General features: G+C 37.3%; 1 protein-coding gene across 5 annotated transcripts in view; it reads right to left on the bottom strand.

Moving 5' to 3' along the window:
* Positions 1-22,623, bottom strand: part of LOC106933326 (ral guanine nucleotide dissociation stimulator) — a 50,096-nt gene that overhangs the window by 17,890 nt on the left and 9,583 nt on the right. The window contains exons 1-2 of one of the 5 annotated variants that reach the window (XM_015012523.2): positions 21,094-21,695; positions 89-393 (exon numbers count right to left, since the gene is read on the bottom strand). In XM_015012523.2, the coding sequence (XP_014868009.1) occupies positions 89-393; positions 21,094-21,198 (410 nt within the window). In that variant the 5' untranslated portion in view covers positions 21,199-21,695. Of the gene's footprint in view, positions 1-88; positions 394-11,892; positions 15,814-21,093; positions 21,696-22,623 lie in introns of those variants that run through there. The other 4 variants (XM_015012513.2, XM_015012497.2, XM_015012506.2 and 1 more) reach the window with 4 other exon arrangements.

Genomic DNA, 22,623 nt, shown 5'->3' with positions numbered 1-22,623 from the left:
CACCATGGCAACCCTACCTCTGTTCTTTCATGACTCAGCAGTTTCAGCTCTGTAATAAGCGGGCAGCTTAACAGCAGGTTTTCATTACCTGTTGAGCAGGAGATCCAGCACCTGCTTGGTGGTGGCGAAGGATCGGTAGGTGCAGAGGAAGATGGTGACGTAGGTGGAGTCTTTGCCCCTGAAGGCCGACACCATGTACTCCACCAGCCTCTCCAGCGTGCCGGCCTTGATGGTCCGCACCTTGCACGTCTCGTAGAGGCTCAGGGCGGAGTCCGTGTCCACACCCAGCCAACGCTGCCCCTTGCTGGCCGACTGGTGGAGCTGCATCTTCCTCAGGGTGATGGTGAAGATGGCATCCTCCTCCGCCTCCTCGCCGATCTCCTGCGTCGAGCTCTAAAATAAACAAAAGTCGTTTTAGTCTAACTCAGTCTTTTTCTGGGTTTTTTTTTATATCATGGTGTATTAGAGGATTTTTGTTTCTGCCAAAGCTTTAATTATGCTTCTCAACTACAAATAAGCTGTAAATGTTATTAATGCACTCAACATTTAGTAGTAAAGAACAACTTCTTCTTTGATTTGCATGTGTTTGACATAATTGGACAGCTTAGAATGAACACTTTTTAAATCTGTAAATAAAACATCCTGAGTGACCCGGTCATGATTTTGTCGTTACCAGTCACATTTATCAAACAGCACCACCCTTCTCATTAGGATGAACAAAGAAAACAACATTAAGTGAGTTAAAAGTCTAATATTTTCCATTTGCATATATTAAGATGTTGTGTTAATTTCAAATTACTCACTCCGTGAGTGTTAGTTAAATGGGTTAAATGGTCCTGAGCCAGAAAAAGCTGAGGTCCACGCTGACATCTTGACAAGACAAGTCGGCTTTCGAGGAGCAGTTTAACGCAGATTAGAGAGCGCCGGTTCTGGAGCAGAACGTTGAGACGTGAAGCCTTTAATCACGGCCATCTGTGTGACCCGGCTACGCTCTTTTTTTGTTTGCTCGTTGTGCTCTGAGTCACGCTTTGTGAATCATGTGTGCGGCGGTGCACAAACAACAATAGCAGGTTACCAAACAGAGCTAGCTGGATAACAGGGTCAACAATACAAGCTGCAGCCTGTGCAGAAGCTGCATGAATGTGACCTCTGTAGGCTGCAACAATATTTTTTCCCCTCCTCGTTCTCCCAAAAGCATGAAGAAAAAACAAACTTATTGTAAAATAAAGGAACGAATTTGTGATGAATGTTTGGATCCTGAATTAGCAGGATCAGTGTTTCACAACTGGAGCCTAATAGAGTCATGAGTAATGAAACTCGACTTAGTTGAGTCAACTTATTCATGAGCTAATTATAAAAAACAGATTTAACATGGATTGGGAAACAATTAAATGTTACAATGTTGGGATACATATGGAAAAAAAATATTTTTAAGAATAGATTTCTTATTCTATTAACTAAAAAAAAGTATATAATTTACATTTTGTTAGTTACAAAATCTTTCTTTTTTCAGCTCCAAACATTTGTGTGGTTTAAAATTTCTTTTTTGGTTTTATTTTTAAAAAAAATTCAGTTTCAAAAGATGTTTTAGTATAAAATCTTTTTTTTCAGTTTCAAAATTGTTTCAGTTTAAAACATTTTGTTTTTATAAAATGCTTTTAGTTTAAAATATTTTTTCAAATAAATTTTTTTTCCTTCAGTTTCAAACTTTTTTTTGCAATCTGAACTAAAAACCCTGTTTTGAATAAATATTTTAATGCCATTCATGGTCGTAACCATGGCAACCAGTGACCAAGCATTTCTTTCCAGTCTCTGGTTCAGTTTCATCATTTGGTTCATCTTCTTCTTTTTAATCCACTATGAACTTTGTTTTAAATTATTGAAATAGTGTCATGCAGTTGTGCTTCGAATGGAAATAAAACCGTGAACCCGGAACGTTCTCAGATCTGGAGCGCTGAGCTGCAACTTTAGTCAGATTCGATGTTTAAAAACAAAACAAAGAAGCATTTTTAACAATAAAATGTAAAGCAAATATTGTAATTCCTCTAGAGGATTTCTCTTTTAACATCAGTGCAAAGGTGTGTATAGTAAAAAAAAAAAGCTCATGGATATCTCAAATCTCTGAAATAGAGAGACAACTGAATCCACTTTGAAATATAAAAGCTGGTTTTGTTCCCAGTTTAATCACAGAGCAACGTGTTTCCAATCAGCGGTCAGACAAATCGGATCCAAGGGACATCCAGAACCTCACAGAACCACCAGGAGAGGGAAGGAGGAACATCATGTTCACTTCATGTTCGTCATCAGAGTCCAGCTATGAAAACACACCGGCACTTCTTCTTTTTAGTGTTCAGGATCTGTTCAGCAACAACACTGCCTGTGCCAAGTTGCTCCGTTTGTTACCATGGAAACAAGCTCTAATTTACAGAGTTGAATGGTATCAAAGCAGACCAATTATAAAGTGCTAGAGATGCATCTTCTTTTTATTATCATTATAAATGTACTCTTCATTATAAAAGCTGATGTGCCAAACTCGAGGCCCGGGGGCCAAATCTGGCCCGCCACAACTTTTTATGTGGCCCTCTAGACTCCAGATTACATCAGTAAGTACCAACAGTTTTTCACAAATCTGTGAAATTCCCACAGAAATCAACATATCCCCACATTTTTCCTGTGAGTTTATTGCACATTTTCCTCAAAAATTGTCAAAAACATTGAGTTAAAGATAATTTTATTGTCTGCTGTAGGCCAAAATTAATTAAATTAAAAGTAATAATCACAAGTTTTGTAATTAAAAGTGTATCAAACATGCTTCCAGCACAAAGAAGCAGAAATGTAAGCCATCTTTTTCTGGCAAAGTTTTCCTTCCACTTAATTTTCCAAATGTTGGGTTTGTGTCAGTTGTAAGTCAGAATTACAGAATCTAAAAGAAATAACCCCCTGTTTTGTTCTTAAAATTAAGTTAAACATTTTGTTCTGCACAAAGTAGCAGAAATTTTGAATTTTCTTTTTCTGGCACAGTTTTTCGTTCCACTTAATTTTCTAAGTTTTTTTCATTTTCTTTGTCAGCTCTAAGCCAGAAGTATCCAAATTAAAAGAAATGAGGAGCTCTCAAGCAGCTCTGAAAGGGATGAGAGACATTTTGTCTTCTAAATCAGTTGCAGAAAAGCACTCCTGACAAACGAGGAGAGCAGAAACAAAGTGCTGTAAATTCTGCTCATTGTGAAGAAGCAGCTGCAGCTGAAGGCCTGGGCAGCAGGGAGCTGCTTATCAAGCAAACCACAGAGGCTGCTATCACTTCAAACCCTCCAACACACAGAGAGCTCAAGGGCAGCGCCCCGCTCCGATCCTGATATAAAGCTCCTATTCATTCCTGCTGTTTCCATGATCAGCCTCTGCTGCTAAACAAACACAGAACTCAATACCTTCAACAAAGTGTCACCTGAAGCTACATAAAATGTTGGTAAAAGTTTCCTATCTAACCACCAAAAAGGCAGTCTGCCAACGCTTCCTTGACAGTCTGATGAACTCGAATCTGAAAGGTGCAGTTTGGACATGATGGTGAAGATGATGATGATGAGCTGGTCTCACATTCCTTCAGCGTGACTCAGATCTTCATCAATCAGCTTGGTTACAAACAGGAAAACGCCACTTTAAAAGCTGCCTAAACATAGAAAACTTAACCAGAAGTTACTGGCAGAGCAACTCAAGAATTTCATCAACGACTGACAGGAAATCAATCGAGCCATGTCGTCATGCTGATCAAATCCAAACTGCTCCGGAAAATTACAAAATTATGTCTTTGTCGGCTGCAAATCTTGTTTGGAAAAAGTTGATAAAAAAATGTCAAAGGGCGGTAATCGATTAATCAGATTTAAAAAAAAAACAATTTTCAATTAAGCCTTTTTATACAATATTAGAAATGCATTTCAAGTGGAGGTGACTGATATGAAAATTTGGGTGATTATTGATATCCAATATTAATAATGCTGTATGTTGCTGTAAATATGTTCTACCTAGAGCTCCTCAAGAGGCAAAGTTTAGCTTCACCTGGTTCAAATTCTGAAGAAAAAAAAAACATTAAGAATCTTTATGTCAAATTATTGATCCAAATAATAATCAACATTTTAGTAAACCATATTTTTATCTGTAGATGCATTCTTTGCTACAAATGATCTAATATACACTAAATTAATGCTATATCATTGCATTTTGGGCAACAGAATGTTTATTTACTTATTTAAACAAAGGAATTAAATGGTTTATTTACATCTTTAATGCATTTTTATATTGTGTAAAAAAGACTTAAGTGATTAAATAAAAAAGCTGAAGAATGTACCGATTTTAACCGATTAATCGTCACAACAATCAATTAATCGGTTACTAAAATAATCATTAGTTGGCAAATGGATCCATCCGTTCCATCCACCATCTTGAATAAAAAAGTTTTACATTATAAAACATCTGCTTTTATATCTGATGTCTTAACCGCAGCCACCTGGTTCTGGTTCAGTCCAACACTGACGTCCTGGGAAAAAGGGAAAACCCTTCGTTCTGAGCCAAGTGGCGCTCTGGGAGTGTCGGTAGGGGGTCTGCCAAAGCTCATGGAGAGAAAATAAACACACCTGCTTGGATGGCTAGAAAGCCCCTGTGAGGCAGAACCTAAGTGTGTGTGTGCAGGGAAACCCCCGCTGCAGAGAGGCAACACTAACCCCTTCCCCCCCGAAACAGTAAACGGCTGAACAAAGCCAACGCTGCGGCCCCGGAGCACAAACCAGAGACTTCCCCTCCACAACAATGAGCGCTGAATGGAGGGGAGGTCATCTGGAAGGGCAGCAGAGCAGAAAGTGAGGGTAAACAAACGTTCAAATCCTCTTCTGGGATCTAAACACACAGCCTGGGGGTTCTCCGAATCCAGGAAACCTTCTGTCCAATATTATACTAGTCAGTGAAAGTTACTGATCAGCAGAGTAGAGTAGAGTACCCAAAAAATGTACCCAAGTAAGAGTAGCACTACTTCAACATATTTTTACTCAAGTAAAAGTAAAAAGTAGCCATTCAAGAAATTGTTAAAGCAAGAGTAAAAAAGTATTAGGTAAAAAGTTTACTCAAGTACTGAGTGGTCAACTTCTCAATCATTTAATACCTAAAACTTACATCATCAAGTTAAGTGAAAATGTTGGTATTTTAAGGACCAAAATGACAATAATTCATATAATTAACAAAAAATAACAGGCAAAAGAAAAAATCAGATTCCTTCAATAAAAAAATTATAAAACTTTAACAAAAACTGCGGGTGTGTGTCTGTCTGCTGAATTTTTGGTTAAAATTTTATGGCAATTTAAAGGTTAATACTTAATAAAAACTTTTTTTTTTCATAGCATCAACTCCGTTTTTTAAGACGACAGAAAGATGAAAAACATTCACTTTAAATTGGATCCACAGCGCCGGTCACATGTTTGTATCAGGAGAACCAGAACCGGAGCATTAAGTGAAGCTGGAGGGAAACACAAAACCTCTCCACCCCCTATAGGAGAGCAAGATAATCCCACTGAATCAAATCAAATCCCTCCAGAACCTTCTCCTCCAGCCGACTCCAAACACACACACCCACACACACACACACACACGTCTTCAAATCTTCGTTTAAGGAAGCAGGAAGAATTAAGTAACTTTCCAGGCCGTCACATTCTTGCAGCTGTCCGATTTTTCTTTTTTTAACACTTGCATTCGGCTGCTTTGAAACAAAAGCTCCTCTGTGCAGAGTCCCGCTCCTGCTGCTCATGTTTCAGTCATTAAATCAGTGTCCAAAGTGCGGCTTGGGGGCCATTTGTGGGCCTTGGACTGAGGTTTTGTGGCCCCAAACGCAGTTTGAGAATGATACAAATTTACTTTTTACTTTTACATCAGGGTGAAATTATTACCAACATCCTTTTCTCATATTGGAAAAAGTTATTTTCAACACAGAGTGTTTGTCTTTTTATAACCAAGCTGGATCTATGTTTATATAAAGTAGATCCATGTTTATCCAGAGATTTTACTGACTTTGCTGCACCAAAATCGGCTTTTATTTTATTTTCTGAATTTGGGTAAATATGGACCCTTTTGCGCATGCATACAACACTGGATGGCAAAAAGACGATTCTTTGGGCTGCCGCGGTAGAACAACTCTGTTAAAATGAAACTGGAGCTGCAGGTAGTGTTAATTTAGTGCAGTGTGCCACGGCACAGAAAAAATGTTAACTCAAAACCACTTTTTTCTCACGTTGTGTCGGCTACGCTACACGCAGTTGCCATGGCAACTTCACTCTCCCTCACTACTTTTTTCTTAATTAAAACTTTTTCCTGACCTTGTTATCTAGTTGTCATAGTGTTTGTAATTAGTAGCATAGCTGACCTTTTTCTTTTACATAGCAAACATACATTTAAGATTTTGAGCATTATGTTGACAACTTACCAGCTAAAACCAATGCTAGTCATCATTAGCCATGTCTAAACAATTCTGTTCTTATAACTGAAAATAAATTTGTTATACTGAACCCAAAAGAATTTGATAACAAGATGCTTTTCTTGTAACAAACTTGCAAAATACTTGTTATGTTTAGGATGAACAGCGAATAACCTCCATTTTCCATAAAAACAACAACAAAAAATTACTACTTTATTTGCTTGATTTTAGTTTTCTCTCTTTTCTTTGGCCCACATGACAAATGTGTACACCCATGCATTAAATAAGCAGCAGAATAAAGTCTTAGCAGTAAGAAACTGACTCAACTGACTTATTTTTTTTAAGCTCCAGATAATGTGGAGGAGCACAGTGAGAACACACAGAGCAACGTACACCCACAGGACATCAAGAGAAGCTTAATTATGTGTGCTGTTCTGTAATAAGACACTGCGCTTTCTTTTTTTGATTGTGTTCGGGGTTGTTTCTTCCCTCTGGGATAAGTGGAGTCACACTGTGTTGCTGGGTTCATCTGGGAACTGCTGGCTGAGTCATCATTGGCTCAGAAAACAGAGACAGGAAGAGCGAGAGTCCGATTTCACCGTCGCTTACACTACCGCTCACCAGGAATGGGTCAATTAATCAATTAAATGAGATCAATAATTTCAATTCTGATGGTTGGTGTTTTTTGAAGGGCAATTTTGTTTACAGAGACATCATTATGGTTTTGGTTGTGTGTGATTTTTATTTACCGTTTTTGATTATTGTGCTTTATTTTGGCTATTTTAAATGTCTTCCAGTTCCAGGACTAAGTGCTTTTCACAAAATGTATGTTTATTTGTTTTTGAGAGGGAGAACTTGCATTACTAATGACTTAATGTTATTTCAATGGAAAAGTTAAATGTGACAAAGTATTTGTCTTTTTCCAATGTAGCTGTAAGTAAAACTACATCTTTCCAGAGACTTCTACTGAAAAGCTGACTTTGCTTTTATCTAATTTATTAAACTCAACTAAACAGCAAGAGTTCTTGACTCAGATTTTGAGAATAAATTTGCTCAACTGAACCTAAAAGCATTGGAACAATTGGTGGGTTTCATTTAATATTTTTTTTTTTTTTATCTCCGTTTGTTTCGGCACATGAATACATCTGACTTGATGATGTTTGCAGACGTGACTAAATGAAATCAAATGCAGACAAAAGCAGAATCTGAACCACATGGATCACTGATGTTCAGTTCATACACAGAATCCCCAACAATGAAAATGTTATCAGAAATCAAAGGTTCGTACGAAAGCCACCTGATCCAGCCAAACGCTGGCGCTGTCTGCACAGAGCCCAACTCGGCCACACCGGGCCTCACGGCGTAACGCGACCACTGCATCGAATAAAGCCGAGCAGCGGGAGGCGAAAGAAAGCCACCGATTGTTGAGGAACCCTCCTGGGCCACCGTAGGGAGGGGGATAAGCCATGAGTAATTGGTGTTAAAGCAGAGGATTAGATGGGAGTAACAACAGGTTAGCAGGAGAAACCAACGGGAGGTTCTGATAAACCGGTCTGGATCTGATGGAGAGTTCAAGCAGAACGTTTTATTAATGACTTATCTGGATCTGATGGAGAGTTCAAGCAGAACGTTTTATCCCGGTGGATGCTCCGCTCTAACCTTTTTATCTAATCAAACGGGAAACACTTCATAAGGAGTAAAACAAATGATTTCTGGTCAGAATCAGTCCAAAACAAGTCTGTTTTAAACTTACACCGGCACAAAAAAGTACAAACTGTCTCTAAATTATCATTTTAAACACAGTTTATAATCATTTTTCTTTAACGTAAAAAAAAAAAAACTCAAATTGAGGCTTGATGCTTTGAATTTTAGGCATTAATATAAAACTCTGAGCTAAAAGTGTCTAAAAATTTTATTTTTTTACTATGAATGAGAGCCTGTTTATCTCAAACAATCTAAAAAAATCAAACAAAAAGCTGAGGTATTATGTGGCAATGACGTGTTTTGCATTTAAAATCGCTCTATTAAGCACTTTATCAGAAGCTTTCTTCCTTATGCTATAAGGAATAAAGTCTGGAAACTTAAAGACTTTCTTCACGCATCATTTTATTTTTTCCACCATAACTTTTCAGACTTGGATGAAGATGTAGAAAGGCTGTTAAATTAATTTGGACTTTGACAAAAGGTAACACTTCCACAGCCGCGTCATGCTACATGTTCAACAAGATACTAGATACAAGAAACCGCTGGTCCATCTCTGAATCATCTGTTAATTAAAGTGTCTTACACACACACACACACACACGCACACACCCCCCCCCACACACACACACACACACACAGTTCTGTAACGTTAACCCACAATGACTCTGGGAGGCCTGGGAGTCTCAGGCATCTACATCATCCAGCCTCTAAAAGCAAGATAAGCTCTGAGTGAACCCAGACACAGTTTCTTCTAGGACGTCCTCATGTTGCACAAGTTGTATTTCTAAAATCCAGAGAAAAACTCTTTGGTTTCAGCTCTAAAACGTTGAAAATCTGATGTTTCTCTTTCATTTTTCTGTTGCTTTTTGGAGATTTGCTACGACTAAGCAATAAAATCAAGAGGTTAGAAAAAGATTCACATCCTGATTAATAGTTTAACATGTAATGTTTTTATTAATTGTATGAGGGGTTTGCCAAGGTTGCATCCTGGGGCTCCTTTATTGAATACCTACATGCTGACACTACCCTCTGATTATAACAAGTAGATCAGTTACTATAGCTATGCAGATGACATACAGCTCTATGTTAAGATGTCAACAGGTGAGAAGATGCTTAGAATAAACCAACGTGTGGACTGTCTTAACTTTTCCCAGCTAAATATTCTGTTTTTAAAACTAAAAACAAGTTTTAACTTGTCCAATAATCTGAGTGTAGTGATGGACACTGACCTGAACCTTCAGAGTCACATAAAGACAGTTACAAAGTTGGCCTTCCATCACCTGAACAACATTTCCATCCAGGAGTAGAGGACTAATGTCTCAGCATTAGAGAAACTCATCCATGCGTTTATCTTTTTACTAAAAAAGATCTGCCTAAAAAAATAACAGCTGCTGCTGGTGTTCTGACTAAAACCAGGAAGACAGAGCATATCCCCCCAGTCCTGTGTCGTCTCCCTGTAGCTCAGACAATAGGCTTTAAAATACAGTTGTTGGTTTATGAATCACTAAATTGCCAAGCGCTGAGGCACTTTAAAAATCTGTTGTTGTTTCAACTGGTTCTACTCTAATCCTCAGTCAGAACCAAAATTGGAGAAGCAGCATTGAGTGTTTGTGCTCCTTTAATCTGAAACAAACTTCCAGAAAGCTGCAAAACTCCTGGAGCAGAGTCCACTTAAATCAATCTAAAAACTCATTTGTTTAGAGTTACTTTTGATCAATAACAACTGGAACATCATAAACTGTAGTGCATCTTTTAACCTGTCATGTTTTTCCTTTACTTTACCCCTGAGATGTAAAGTTTTTTTTATTTATAGTTTTACTTTTCTTTTTAGGTGGAGCCGTACCTTGGGAAACTAAAAGAGCTCCACCCTTTACTATAGTTTAGGTAACGCTATTTGCTGAATCAGAGCAAATATCAATACATTGTTATCGTTTTACAGCAAAAAGAGACACTATTTAGTCAATTAAGGATGTTTATCTGAAAACTACTAATAAATTTAGCAAGTGATCAGTCTACATGTTTGCTTAAGTCTATTGATCAGGTTTAAAAATAAACTATCATAACTGTAATAACGTGCTGTATTATCAAGCAACTGTCACTATAATTGCTGTTTTCATGTATTAAATTCAAGCTGATTATTTTGTAAACACAAACATTAACACAGACTCTGTTTGTTTACTTTTCGTTCATAGTTAATCACTTTACAGCAGCTGATCCCTGTAATTAAAGCTGGGAATTTTCTGGATGGATTTATGTCTGCTTGCATGGATTTTCTCCAGCAGACCAACACATGGAGCCACAGGAGGCGCGAAAACAGATCGACACATCAGTCGGCCAGTTACCAGCAAATCAACAAGCAACTGATGGTCTTCAGGTTTATAACCAAAATAAAGGGAGAAACCTCTATAAGGCGGGTGGTTTTCTTTGAGGACTGTTTTTTGCTTCGGCTGTAGACCGGAGATCAGCACCAGCATAAATATAAAGGTTAATACCAAACTAAAGAATAATGTAAAGCAAATCTCTCTCGCAATTTTGTTTTAAAAAATACATATTTTTCTCAAAATAATTTTTAAAAACTGTATACTTTTTTCAAATTTTGTATGTGTGTATATGGATATTTTCAAACTATATATATTTTTTCAAATTATATTTCTTTCAAATTACTTTATATGTATATCTTTTTCAAATAGATTTTTTTGCCTAAATTAGATTATATATTTTTTCAAATTACATTATATACATACATTTTCAAATTGTACTATATATTTATTCAAATTATATTATATTTATTTCATATTATATACATATATTTTTTTCACATATTGTGTATATATATTTCTAGTTTTCAGATTATATAATTTTTTCCCCAGGTACATCTATTTTTATGCATACATTCTTCAAAAAAATTATATATTTCCAAATATGTATATTTCACCTTTTTTTGTCCAATGAATTAATAAAGTAGCACAATGGTAAACTGCAATCAATGAACTTGAATCTGAAATCAGCAAAAAATTTAAAAAGTAAACTGAAGGAAACTTTTTAATCAAGGAACTAACAATAAAAATTTAGAAGTTATATTTTTGCTTCAGGTTCAAGAGCAAAGAAAACATATTAATCAGGTTAAAATGTTGACTTTTTGGGTGGGAAATGTTCATAATTTCTGTTGATCATTTTTAACAACAATACCTGGTGAATGCAGAGAGAAAGTCAGAGCTGACTTGGAGTTCCCCTACACTACTCACCTTTAAAGTACAAATATTTCAAAACAACTAAATTCAAACAGTAGATCTGACCTATATGGGCACCGTGAATGTAAAGAGAACCTGTAAGTTTCGTGACATTTGAGGGATGCAGCTGCAGGGGGCTTTCAGCTGTGGTTTAACTGAATGACTGAGAGCAGAGGAGGAGAGAACCACAAGGGCGAAAGCTGCAGAAAAGCAAGTCATGCTGTAACTGTAGGCCCGTGCCAGCGTAGGAGCAGCTGTATTTATGATCTGCTATTATTTACCTCCGTCCTGTTACACCAGAACCTCAGAGAAAATCAGAACATCTCATGGTGGAAAACATAAAAGTGCATGAATTACAGCCAGAAAAAACAAAAATCACATGCTTTTAATTTTTTGTTTAAATTAACCTAAAAAGTCCAATTCAGACTCACTAAACTCTCAGTTCTCCCAGTCACAACAAACAGAACCAGCTATTGTAACGGGCCGGAGTCTCTTTCTCCTCCTCCTCACCTCGACCAGGGGCAGGTCCGGGTCCAGATGGGTGAAGCTGTGCAGGACCACCGGGCTGCGGTCTTCCACCACCTCCAGCTTCACCCCGTCCCAAATGCTCCGAACCTTCCAAGACGAGTCGAACATCTCGAGCAGCTGTCCCGGCTTGACGCTGCCAGCCTCGGTTAGCATCCCCGGGGAAAAGACCATGGAGGCTCGGCGGTGGGTCGGCGGGTCACAGCGGCGGAAGAAGCATCTTTATCCGCAGAATTGTTTGGCTTTTTAGCTGGTTCTGGTCTTTATTGGTTCAAAGCGAAGCGCGGCAGCTGCTTCGGCTCCGACTGACGGTAAATCAGCTCTGCTGGATCATCCTGCGGTCTGAGGCGTTCAGGATCTGCGTGACTCACGACAAGTTCCGCCCACTGCCTCATGAGGCCTTCACGAACGTCGGAAACACGACAACTCGGCAAGGAAACTACTCAAATCCAACGGTTGGAACGTAAATCGCCATGTTTAATAAGTAATCTCAATAAGTTTTATAATTTTTATATTTTTTTTTCTACTTTTCTGAATTAATTCCGTGACTTTCAGTTTTTATGTTTAATTATCTAAAAATATAATAATTAATCAAAAATGAAATACTTGATTTTAACTTGATATTATTTTCCCCATCTCCAAATAAATATATTTATATAAAAACCCCATAAAAATATTTTAAAACTATCTTAAAGAAATAAAAACAACTCAAAACAAATTGTAACTTTCCTAAAATAATGGCCAATTATTTTTTGCCAAAAGGTTTGTTTTTTTTTTCTTTTTTTGCCTAAATCATCTTTTGGCAACAAGGAGGCTTAGGCCATTATTTTAGGAAGATGACAAAATAGAACTACATTAACAAAGTATTTACATTCTGATGTTTTCAGATACAGATTTCTAGTTTCAGATTTCTAGTAATGACGCAATAATGATGTAAACCAAAACAAACTCAAGCTGCTTTTCAGGTTTCTATCAAGATAAAGCATTCCTACTGTGATCTTTATAAGTAAATGTTTTCAGACTCTTGACAGTCAGCTAAAAAACTAGCTTAGGTGCTGTGAAGTGGAGGTGTTGGAGGTGTCCCTGAAGGCACCGTTGACTCCTCCATTCTCATGTCAGGCCTCTGGGAATTGATGGTCTTGTGTTGTTTCTGCTCTCACTATGGCAGCAGGACAGTATGGGAAAAGAAAACAAACTCAAGTACAGTTTAACTTTCCTGCTTTCAGCCTCAAATCCCATATTTACACTGAAATAAGAGCAGCTCAACCATCTGCAAACATTAAAAATGTCAGCCAGGATAAACTGGTCCTTATTGAAACGCTCTGGTAAAAAAAAAAAAAAAAAAAGAGGTATAAGGAACTAAAACGCTAAAACGCCTCTTCTTATTTATACATTCACTGAAATATGTTTGTGTACACACAAAATAAATCTGATGTTAGCCTACAAAAACATCCAAATGTAATCCTGCAGGACAAAACTCCATTACATTGGCCTTAAGTTCCCATAATTATTGTTTTTAGATTGCGTCTGCTTATTTATATATTGGATAAATGTTGGAAACAAAGCGACTTAATACCAACTGTTAAACCAAGAAACGTTTAAGAACAGAAGAAAAACCTCTTTCATCAGGATTAATGGGACAAAACTTACAGGAAAAGCAAAAACATGACATGCTCTTTTACTGCAAAATGTTGCTTTTTTAGATTCATAGAACAGGAGCTTCAGTGGATTTAGGATCCAACACTGCCCCCTGGTGGCCAGAGGGAGATACACATGCCGTTAGGCTCCCACTAACAAAGCTATCCATCAACTGAATTAGATGGCTGTAAAGCTATTTAGTTGATTAGCAGCTCAAATTAGTTTAAGTCTGTTTTTAATCAGCAGCAGAAAACAAATGGCTGGAAAAGCCTGGAGGTATTCAGTGACGTACAGAAACAGCTCCAAGTATAAAAAGAAAAGGAAGCCAGCAATAAACCAGTCATCCTGAAAAAGTATGTTTGCAAAGTGAGTTCCTTATGCTGTTATCTAAGCGATCAAAACCTGAATTTCTGAAGAGAAAAGGTGTGTTTTACATTGATTTCTATGCAGATTACTTTTATCCTTTATCTTTGTAAAGCAGCATCACAACCTTGTGATCAGTTATAATTTTTCTGCGTTTTTCATCAGTTTTATTTTGTTTGTTAGCGTTAGTGTGTTTACCAGTTTTAATTAATTAAATATTGACCCACACACCTTAAAGTGAGTGAATAAATAATGATGGAAAGGTCAGATATTACTTACTAGCAATATTAAAACAATTTTATTCACAATAACGGTCACGGAAGAATAATAAATAATAAGATTATCAGCTCTCAATGGGATGTATCCAAGTTTTCATTAAAAAAGGAGAGAAAAAAATGCAAATCCCAATCCTGGGAATTTTACATTGATTCAAAATGCTCAAAAATCGATTTTAAAATGTGTTTAAATTGTATGTTTTTGCTGCTCCTATTTAAAAGCATACTGCTGTATTGTCAACTGCGAGTATTTTGAATAGTTCTTTGATATTAATTAACTAAGAAAAAGCCAGGCAGCTAAGCTAATCTAACTCTGGTAATTTAAGTTGCATAATTTTATGCACAAACTTGTTTTGTTTAAATATAAACAGATGAATTCTTATACAATTGTTTTCAATAAAAGTTATATTTGTTTACACTGTCTTTTCCTCTAGTGTTTGAATTGAAACACTAAAAATCAGAATTGCAAGACATTGAAAGATTCCCAACATGCAGTTTCCACTGTGCCTATTCACGCATATCTAATTATGCTTATTATAGAGGTTTCAAATGTTTATGGGTTGTTGTTGTCCCTAAACTCTGGAGCAGCCCAGTGTATTGTCATAACTGGATTTGTTTTCCTGTCAAAATCAAACAAAAAGTATGTGACTTCAACCAAACACTATGAATTTTCCCTTTCTTGAAAATATACACTTTTGGAGATCTGAGGTTTTTATTCAACAGCAACAAAAACTAAAAAGGAATCTGTCTACAACATGTGGGTCCCTTCAAAAGCCGTATATGTCATCTTTAAGACCTCGAAGAGCAAAAACTTGACATATTCCATATTCCAACAGATTGGCCAAAAAAGTGCGGTAAACACCTGAATCCCAAACAGAGAATATAACCAGGAACCTCACAGCAGATGTCAGTGTGACCCAGATGATTCCCCTAAAACCATCTGTGCTTCATTATTGCAGCTCAGCACAAAAACAACCCACTGAGACTCTGCAGATGTGCAACCCCAAACATCTGCGTGAAGTTGATGAGGAAGTATTTGACTTATTCCTTGTGCCATTACTTATTCGAGCTCAAATTTCTGCAAAAGTTCTTGCATTCAAGAAAAAGCATCTGACTTTAACGTTTTTCATAGATTACCAAATTGATTTAAAATTTGACATTGTAGAAAATGGTTGTTGGAAATGAGCCATGACTTCCAACCTTCATGAAAAACCCTGAACAAAACAGTCAGATTAATCGTAATTAATCAATTATTCGAATTAATCGTGAACTAATTTAGTAAATCAATTAATCTGAGTGCAAATTTGCTGAACAAATCAACATACTCAGAGCTTTAAACCAAAACTGCACAAAAAATATATACAGTTTTAAATTTTAGATTTAAAAACCCCTGTCTGTAAATATAGTCTAGACAGAATTTCACAAGTTGCATTTTTAGCTCCACCTGGCTCAAACTCTGTCAATTCTCTTAGTAAGTACCTTTTGCATCCAATTATGAATTAATAAATGATCTGTTCAGAAAAAAATTCTCAACACAGTCTATTTTGTAGATTTTTTAGCAATGCATTCTTTGCTCCAAATCATCAAGCGTAGACTAAAGGAATGCTATTTCACTGCATCTTCAGCAATTAAATGTTTGAATTATTTGTTTATTTGGATGTTTGCATGTCTTTATCATTGTCTAAAATAAGCATAAATGATTAAATGAAAAATCTGCAGCATAAGGCAATTTTAAAAATCTGATTAATCGATTAATCGTTGGAATAGTTGATTAATCGTTAGCTGCAGTACTAAAAATATTTTATCTTCAAAACAAATCACTGAGAAATTTAAGATTGAAAGCTGATGAACGCGTTAGCTTCCAGAAAAAGCTTCGGCTAAGCATGATGGACACTAATATCCCGAAAATCTCTCAGAGGAGAACCAAAGGTCCAACTTTCCTTCTGCTGCGATTTAAGTGAAGCTCTTATTCCATCTGCTGGAAATCGATACCAGAGCATGCCATTGGGTTGTCGCTCTGACATGATTTGTTGCTCCCTGAGGAGCAGAAACGTTCCTGCTTCGACACAGCTGTGAGAGAATTAGGAAGGAAAAACATCCGAGTACGGAAGCAGGGCGGATCCAAAACCAGCAGACAAGCATCTGGTGAAAGATTTCCATTCCGGCGAGGTTAAAATGGAAATCAGGGCAGTGACATCAGGAAGTTATTCTTGTCATGGTGATACTGAACGACTCGGAAAGTTTACTTTTGACTGTCAGTGTGCCATTTAGCAAGGCACAGTGCCCCTCTGGTGAGGAGCTGTGGTTAAACTGGGGCCGCTGCCAAACTCAAGAGCTCCACAAAAAACACAAATCTGTTGCCAATAAAAAAGTCGATGAGTCTCCCAGACAGACTGCAGAGTTACAGGACACTGAGAAAAGAGGGCAAACAGCTGAAGAGAACAACGCAGAAATTAACTTATTAAAGCAGGGACCATAACAATCATATAAATTCAACAGGAATTAAATTTAAATCTAAAACTTTGTAGTTAAACTCTCTCTCCCCGTATTGCTGATATTGAACCAATACTTATGTTTTTTAAAGTAGAATATATCAACAAACTGCTTTTTCTTTGAATAATTTTGTTAAAAAATTGGAAGTTTATATGCATCTACAAAATACTTTAATGACAAATTTGCACGATAAACAGAAAAAATATTAGAACTATTGTGCATTTTCTAAATAAAGTATAAACAATTATGTGTGAGCAAATCAAAATAATTATTCTTGGTAGATTGAGAATCTATAATACAAAAATAAAATAAAATTTTAAGAGGAAATGTGAAATTTTAAGTATTCATCTCATCATGCTACAATTGATCCAATACTGATATTATAAATTTTTTTGGATCGATTCAAACACTTTCAGCCAACATCAGTATAGGCTGGTTAGCTAACAACCCAAGCAAAGCTACAGCAATATGTGCTGTACAATGGCTGCTGGAATACACAATTGTTTTGTTGCTGACTAACTATTCAGCAGCATTCTTGTTGGTTGTGCAGGAGGCACCACTTCTGCTTTTCAAAGATGGACGGTTGAATAATTGCGCATCTATTTGCGACCATTTTCACGTGTGAGAGTTGAGTTGGGGGCGTGGCCAGCAGCAGCTTATTCAGATTTAAAGGAACAGAAGCCCTAAAACAGCTCATTATGAAAGGAACTTGAAATAAGCGGAACTTATCAGACTAAAACCCCACATTTAAGAATGATTTTGAGCAAGAAATGTAATGAACATGTTTTGTATCAACCAAAAACCAATGCTAACCTATTCGAGAAAGCATAAGTAATCACCTTAAGCAAAGACACTGATGATTCAGCACCAGTCAGAATGTGTAATGGGTGAACAATGCCCTGTGTTTGGCTACTAATTCATAAAGTAATAAGACTTTATTACAACATTTAGTCGGGGCGTCTTGCTTTGAGTCTGATGCTTGTCAATGAACATAATTCAGGCAGAGAGCGTCGGCGAGCCGCCCGTCCTGCCAACTCAGACTGACAGCTCTTCACAGCAACAGACTGCTGAGGTCAGCCATCTGAGCCACTTCATGTTGCCGTGAAGCCACAGCGCTGGAGTGACGGTAATGGGATGAAAGTATGACTACCATTGGTTTTAGCTGACAAATTGTCAACAAGGTCAGAAAAAAATCATAATTAAAAAAAAATAGCGAACGAGAGGGAAGTAGCTAAGTTACGCTAGCTTGACTTTGACAATCTTAACATGTAGATTGCTGTGGATTCTCTGCTTCGGTTCAGTTACAAAATAAAAAAAGGCGACCCACACATCATCTCTGACAGGTCATCAGTAGATCAGATGCTTATATTAGCTAATCAACCACTGCTGTGTTAGCTTAGCTAATAGCAGTGGTTAGTGGTAGCTAATCTACCACAGCGACCACTCTTTAATAATCGCATCAAGCCTGAAAGCATAAATCTGTAACGGACTGAATGTTCTGTTCTTTGTGTGAGAAATGTTTGAGTGTTTCTTGGCGTTGAATCCTGATACACTAGTGGATGTTGTCAGTCAGCTGCTATGGCAACAAGCCTATGTGTAGCGTAGCCGACACAGAAAGTGAGAAATAAAGTAGAATGTGTGTGTTTTTGAGTTATTCGTCAGTGGTTTTTCTGCGTGATTTTTTCCTTTGCTCTGGTGAAATAAAGTAAATTAATGATACCTGCATCTCCAGGCAAAGTTGTTCCACTATTTATAGTTCTTCTGCCCTCCAGCGTTGAGCGCATGCAAGAAATTTCCGGATGTAAACAATAAGATGCAACGTGTCTATACAGCAAGTGCCAAAAATACTTTCAGAATGACTTTTAAATTGAATTGTGGCTCATAATTTTGTTAAGAAGCAAGAGTTTTAAATAATTAAACACTGAAGTCTGATCCACCATCACGCCTTGTTGTATCCCGTTTGATACACTACAGCTGTTTCAGCACAACACCAGTGTTATATAACTGTCAGTCAGTCTGGTCACCGCCGATTAAGAGCCTAACTTCAGTTTAAGAGGAAAAAAGTTAGAAATGTTGACATAATTGATTTTATAGTTTGCTTAAACCCCAGCAAATCCCCTGATGACTCTTATAGTTTTTATGGTTACAGACTGTTTTGTACTTTTCCCACCAGCCTTCAGGCAATTACGCCACATGGGAAGAAATACGATCACAGTTACTGTTTTCTCTGCTTGCTGTTATTTTTGTGTGGCCAGATCCTTTGTTCAATGTAAAAAGTTGTAATCTTGTCAGTAGTTATGCTTCATGCATAACTACTACATGCTGATAAGCTTGACAGGGATTTTTTTCCTTTTTTTTGGTATGAGGATTGTGTGTAGAAATTGCTAATTAAACCACTTTATAATTAGTTTATTCAACTTCTGTGTTGTTCATGTGGAAAAAAAGACAAAATGTCTGATGTAAAAAATATTTTATGTAGTTTGTTCAAATGCTGCCCACATTTTCTGTGAGAATCCATTCAATATGGTGACGTTTTATGCTCCTGTTAGCTTTCCTCCCTGATAAAAACCACTTTCACTGCTGGCTGCTGTGTTTGGCCTTTATTATTAAAAGCCTAAAGACACTCAGAGGGGCTGGTTTTCAGATCAGACCTGGGCGTTTTATGGACTGGAGACCACATCCAGCTCTTCAGAATCCCACATGCAACAGAAATATTGTGTTTTGCATGAGAATGTATCACAAAGTGCTGTTTGCAATCCAATATTCGTTGGTCATTATTTCCAGTTGCTATGAATATACAGTTTACATGCTGATAAGATATTCAGGAGAATCACACAGCTGACCCAGATGCTAAAGGTCCCAGAGAGAGCTGGAAGTAATAACACTACACTGCAATTTCCTGATATAAATCCAGCCCTCTCTGCAACATTTACCTGCTGAAGTCGCAGGTAAAATGTCTGTTTGATTAAAGTCTGGATTAACATTTCTGACCTAAACATGCAACAAATTGCAAGAATTTCCAGTTTTCTTTTCCTTATCTCTAAAAAACAACTGTTTAAAACAGGGGTCCACCGTTTGCAGTGGTCTATAAAGAGCTAATGCTAACAGAAAGCCTTGCTACACACATGGAGGCTGTTTCTGTAACAGCTGATCCTTGTGAGCCTCCGTCCTGGATGTTTCAGATGCTTCCCTGCTTTGAGACGCACCTGGTTCACATTGTTTGGTGGTTAACAGGTTTCTAAGAAACTGGTGGAGAATCGGCTGTGATGAAGCGTCGAAACATGTTAAACATGCAGGACAGCGTGAACCGAGAACCACATGTAAGAAACGTTCAGGCTGATTCAGAGGGATTTAGATTAGATGAGCAACCAGCGTAAAAATATACAAACAGATTAAACAAAGGGTGTCCAAAGTGCGGCTCAGTGGCCATTTGTGGCCCTTGGACTCCTTTTGTGCGGCCCCCAATTGCAATTCTACAATAATAAAAATTTGTCCTGACAATTTTCTCACAATGGAAAATGTTAAGAACACAAAGTATACATTGTTTTATAACCAAGCTTTTATAATAAGTAGAACCACATCCATCCAAATCTGCCTTTATTTTATTTATTTTTTTAACTTAGCTAAGCATGTCAAAAAGTTACCAAAATCCGGTTCCTATACTGAGAATAAATTTGTTCAATGTAGACCCCAAAAAGATTAGAAGCCTTTACTTTTATTCGTCTAAAATGCTTTTTATGTTTTGGATCCTTTCCTACAAAAAATAAAATAAAATCTGACTATCTTATTTGCTTTATTTTATTTTATTCATTTAGTTTTTTGGCCTGCGAGTACATTTGACTGGAGGTGGGCAATATGGACTGGATTTTAAATTGCATTTGCAGTTTTGCTGTTTATTACTTATTTTTTAAGTAACTGTATGGCTGTGCTTGCAAACACAAATATTGTTCTTGAACAATATTTCCACTTACAATGTGTTTAATTTAGGATTCCACTTACTTAAAAAATGTGATTTATAATCTGCACTTAATAATTTAATCATATTTTAGAATTTACTGATATTTATTGTTGCACTTATAACATCTCTTTTCATTTGCCATTAATAATTGCAACTTATCAAGACGATAAATCAAAAATCTTTTCACGATAAATGATAAACGATAAACGCCCACCCGATTTGATGTGACAAAAAGTTTGGACGCTCCTGGATTAAATAAAAAAAAAAATCCCTCTAAATAAATCAAATTATTTATAATAAAACAATTATTAAATGGTTGAGTACCATTTTGTCTGGTTCAGACAAAATGAACCAGACATGCATCAAGAGTTTCTTAGACAAACAAACATCGCTCCAGCTAATCTAAGCAGGTGAACGATCCAGTGGTTCTGTTTGGAAAATCAAAGGAAAACATCCAACCTGTGTGTCCGATCTCTGGACTGGATGGTAGTAATCTTCTCTGTCCCAGCAGCAGGCTCCAATCCGGGCCAGCAACCCGCAGCTCCACCGGGCCCAGCACCACATAACGACTCCAATCAGAACCGGATCCACGCGGTGCCGGGTCTAAAGCCCATCAGAGACCCCACTCCCCTCGTCACAGATTGGCCGAACCCCCGCAGCCGCTCGGCTTGCGCGTATTTACTTTACCAGCTGTGTCAACAACACAAAGAGCAACACTGGAAAAAATTAACTTGTTCCCAGAAGACAGCAGGCGGTTTGAGAGAAGGCCTCCGAGCCGGTCCATTTCGGGTCGGAGGAGAACTGAAACCTCCTGTTGAGGTTGTCAAACCGTCCCAGTAGCAACCAGTAGCAACAATGCAAACAGGGAAGTGCATTAAGACGCGCTGAAGGAGCTGAGGAGGAAAGCGAAAGCTTCAGATGAGGCAATGTAATGCTGGGGACTTCCTTATTACACAAACAGAGAAATTTACCAGAGAGTACCTGAGGTGGTCGGTCCGGTTCTGCAACATCGTCTCCGTGAACTCGTATAGTTGCAGCACTGGCACGACAACAATGGTTCAGCAACAACTAGCTTTAATCAGATAAAATATCAAATAATTCACCAAAAGGAAGCTGAAACTCTGAACACCTCTGATTTGGGTTCATCTGGTCCAAACAGAACAAATCCATAAACAGTATTTATGCTCAGATCATTTTTAAACTAACAACAAACAGGAAGATAAAAGATTACATGTTTGGCTTATACAGGGGCCTTTCCATTACGTCAACATATTTCAGAGTTTCGGCACCAACCAATAGTTTTATCCCAGTCCTAATCTTTAATGGTTCTTGATGCTTCCTGGAGGCTTTCAAAAGGTTTTTTTTTAAGTTTTTTTTTTCACTCAGTTTCAATCCACAACAACCAGAACAACATTAAAATAAACTACAAGCTACATAACCAACAAGTCCAATCAAAACAAAAAAGTTCTGCTTTTTTTCCATATTCTGTCTCACCCATATCCTCACAACCCAATCTAATCTTATGTAGGGTGTACTTTCTTTTACCGCGATTGTAGTGCAAAGCAAACTTCACACTTTTCATGGATGAGTATAATCAATCAATCAATCAATCAAATTTTATTTGTATAGCACATTTCAGCAGCAAGGCATTTCAAAGTGCTTTACATAATTAAAATAAAAACAGCATGTGAGAAAGAGATTTAAAAAACAATTAAAACTTAAACAGTGAGAAAGAGAAATAAAAAGCTGTAGAACTTTAGTTGAAACGCCGTCAACTGGGACTCCAACCCTTTGGACTTTAGTCAAAACGCCATTTGACAAGGACTCTAACCTCTCAGAATTTAGTCAAAAAGCCGTCAAAACACACCTGTACTCACTAGAAGGTAAAACAGGTGACTTGACAGAGAAAGTTTATGTGCACCACAGAGCCCCCTGCAGACGAAACTGAGGAATGCAAAAACACAAACTAGATGTACGTATCTACGATGG

The sequence above is a fragment of the Poecilia mexicana genome, unplaced genomic scaffold (assembly GCF_051168715.1).
Source record: "Poecilia mexicana isolate PSO_F unplaced genomic scaffold, ASM5116871v1 scaffold_9, whole genome shotgun sequence".
Taxonomy (NCBI): Eukaryota; Metazoa; Chordata; class Actinopteri; order Cyprinodontiformes; family Poeciliidae; genus Poecilia; species Poecilia mexicana.
This window is presented reverse-complemented; position numbering and strand designations above follow the sequence as displayed.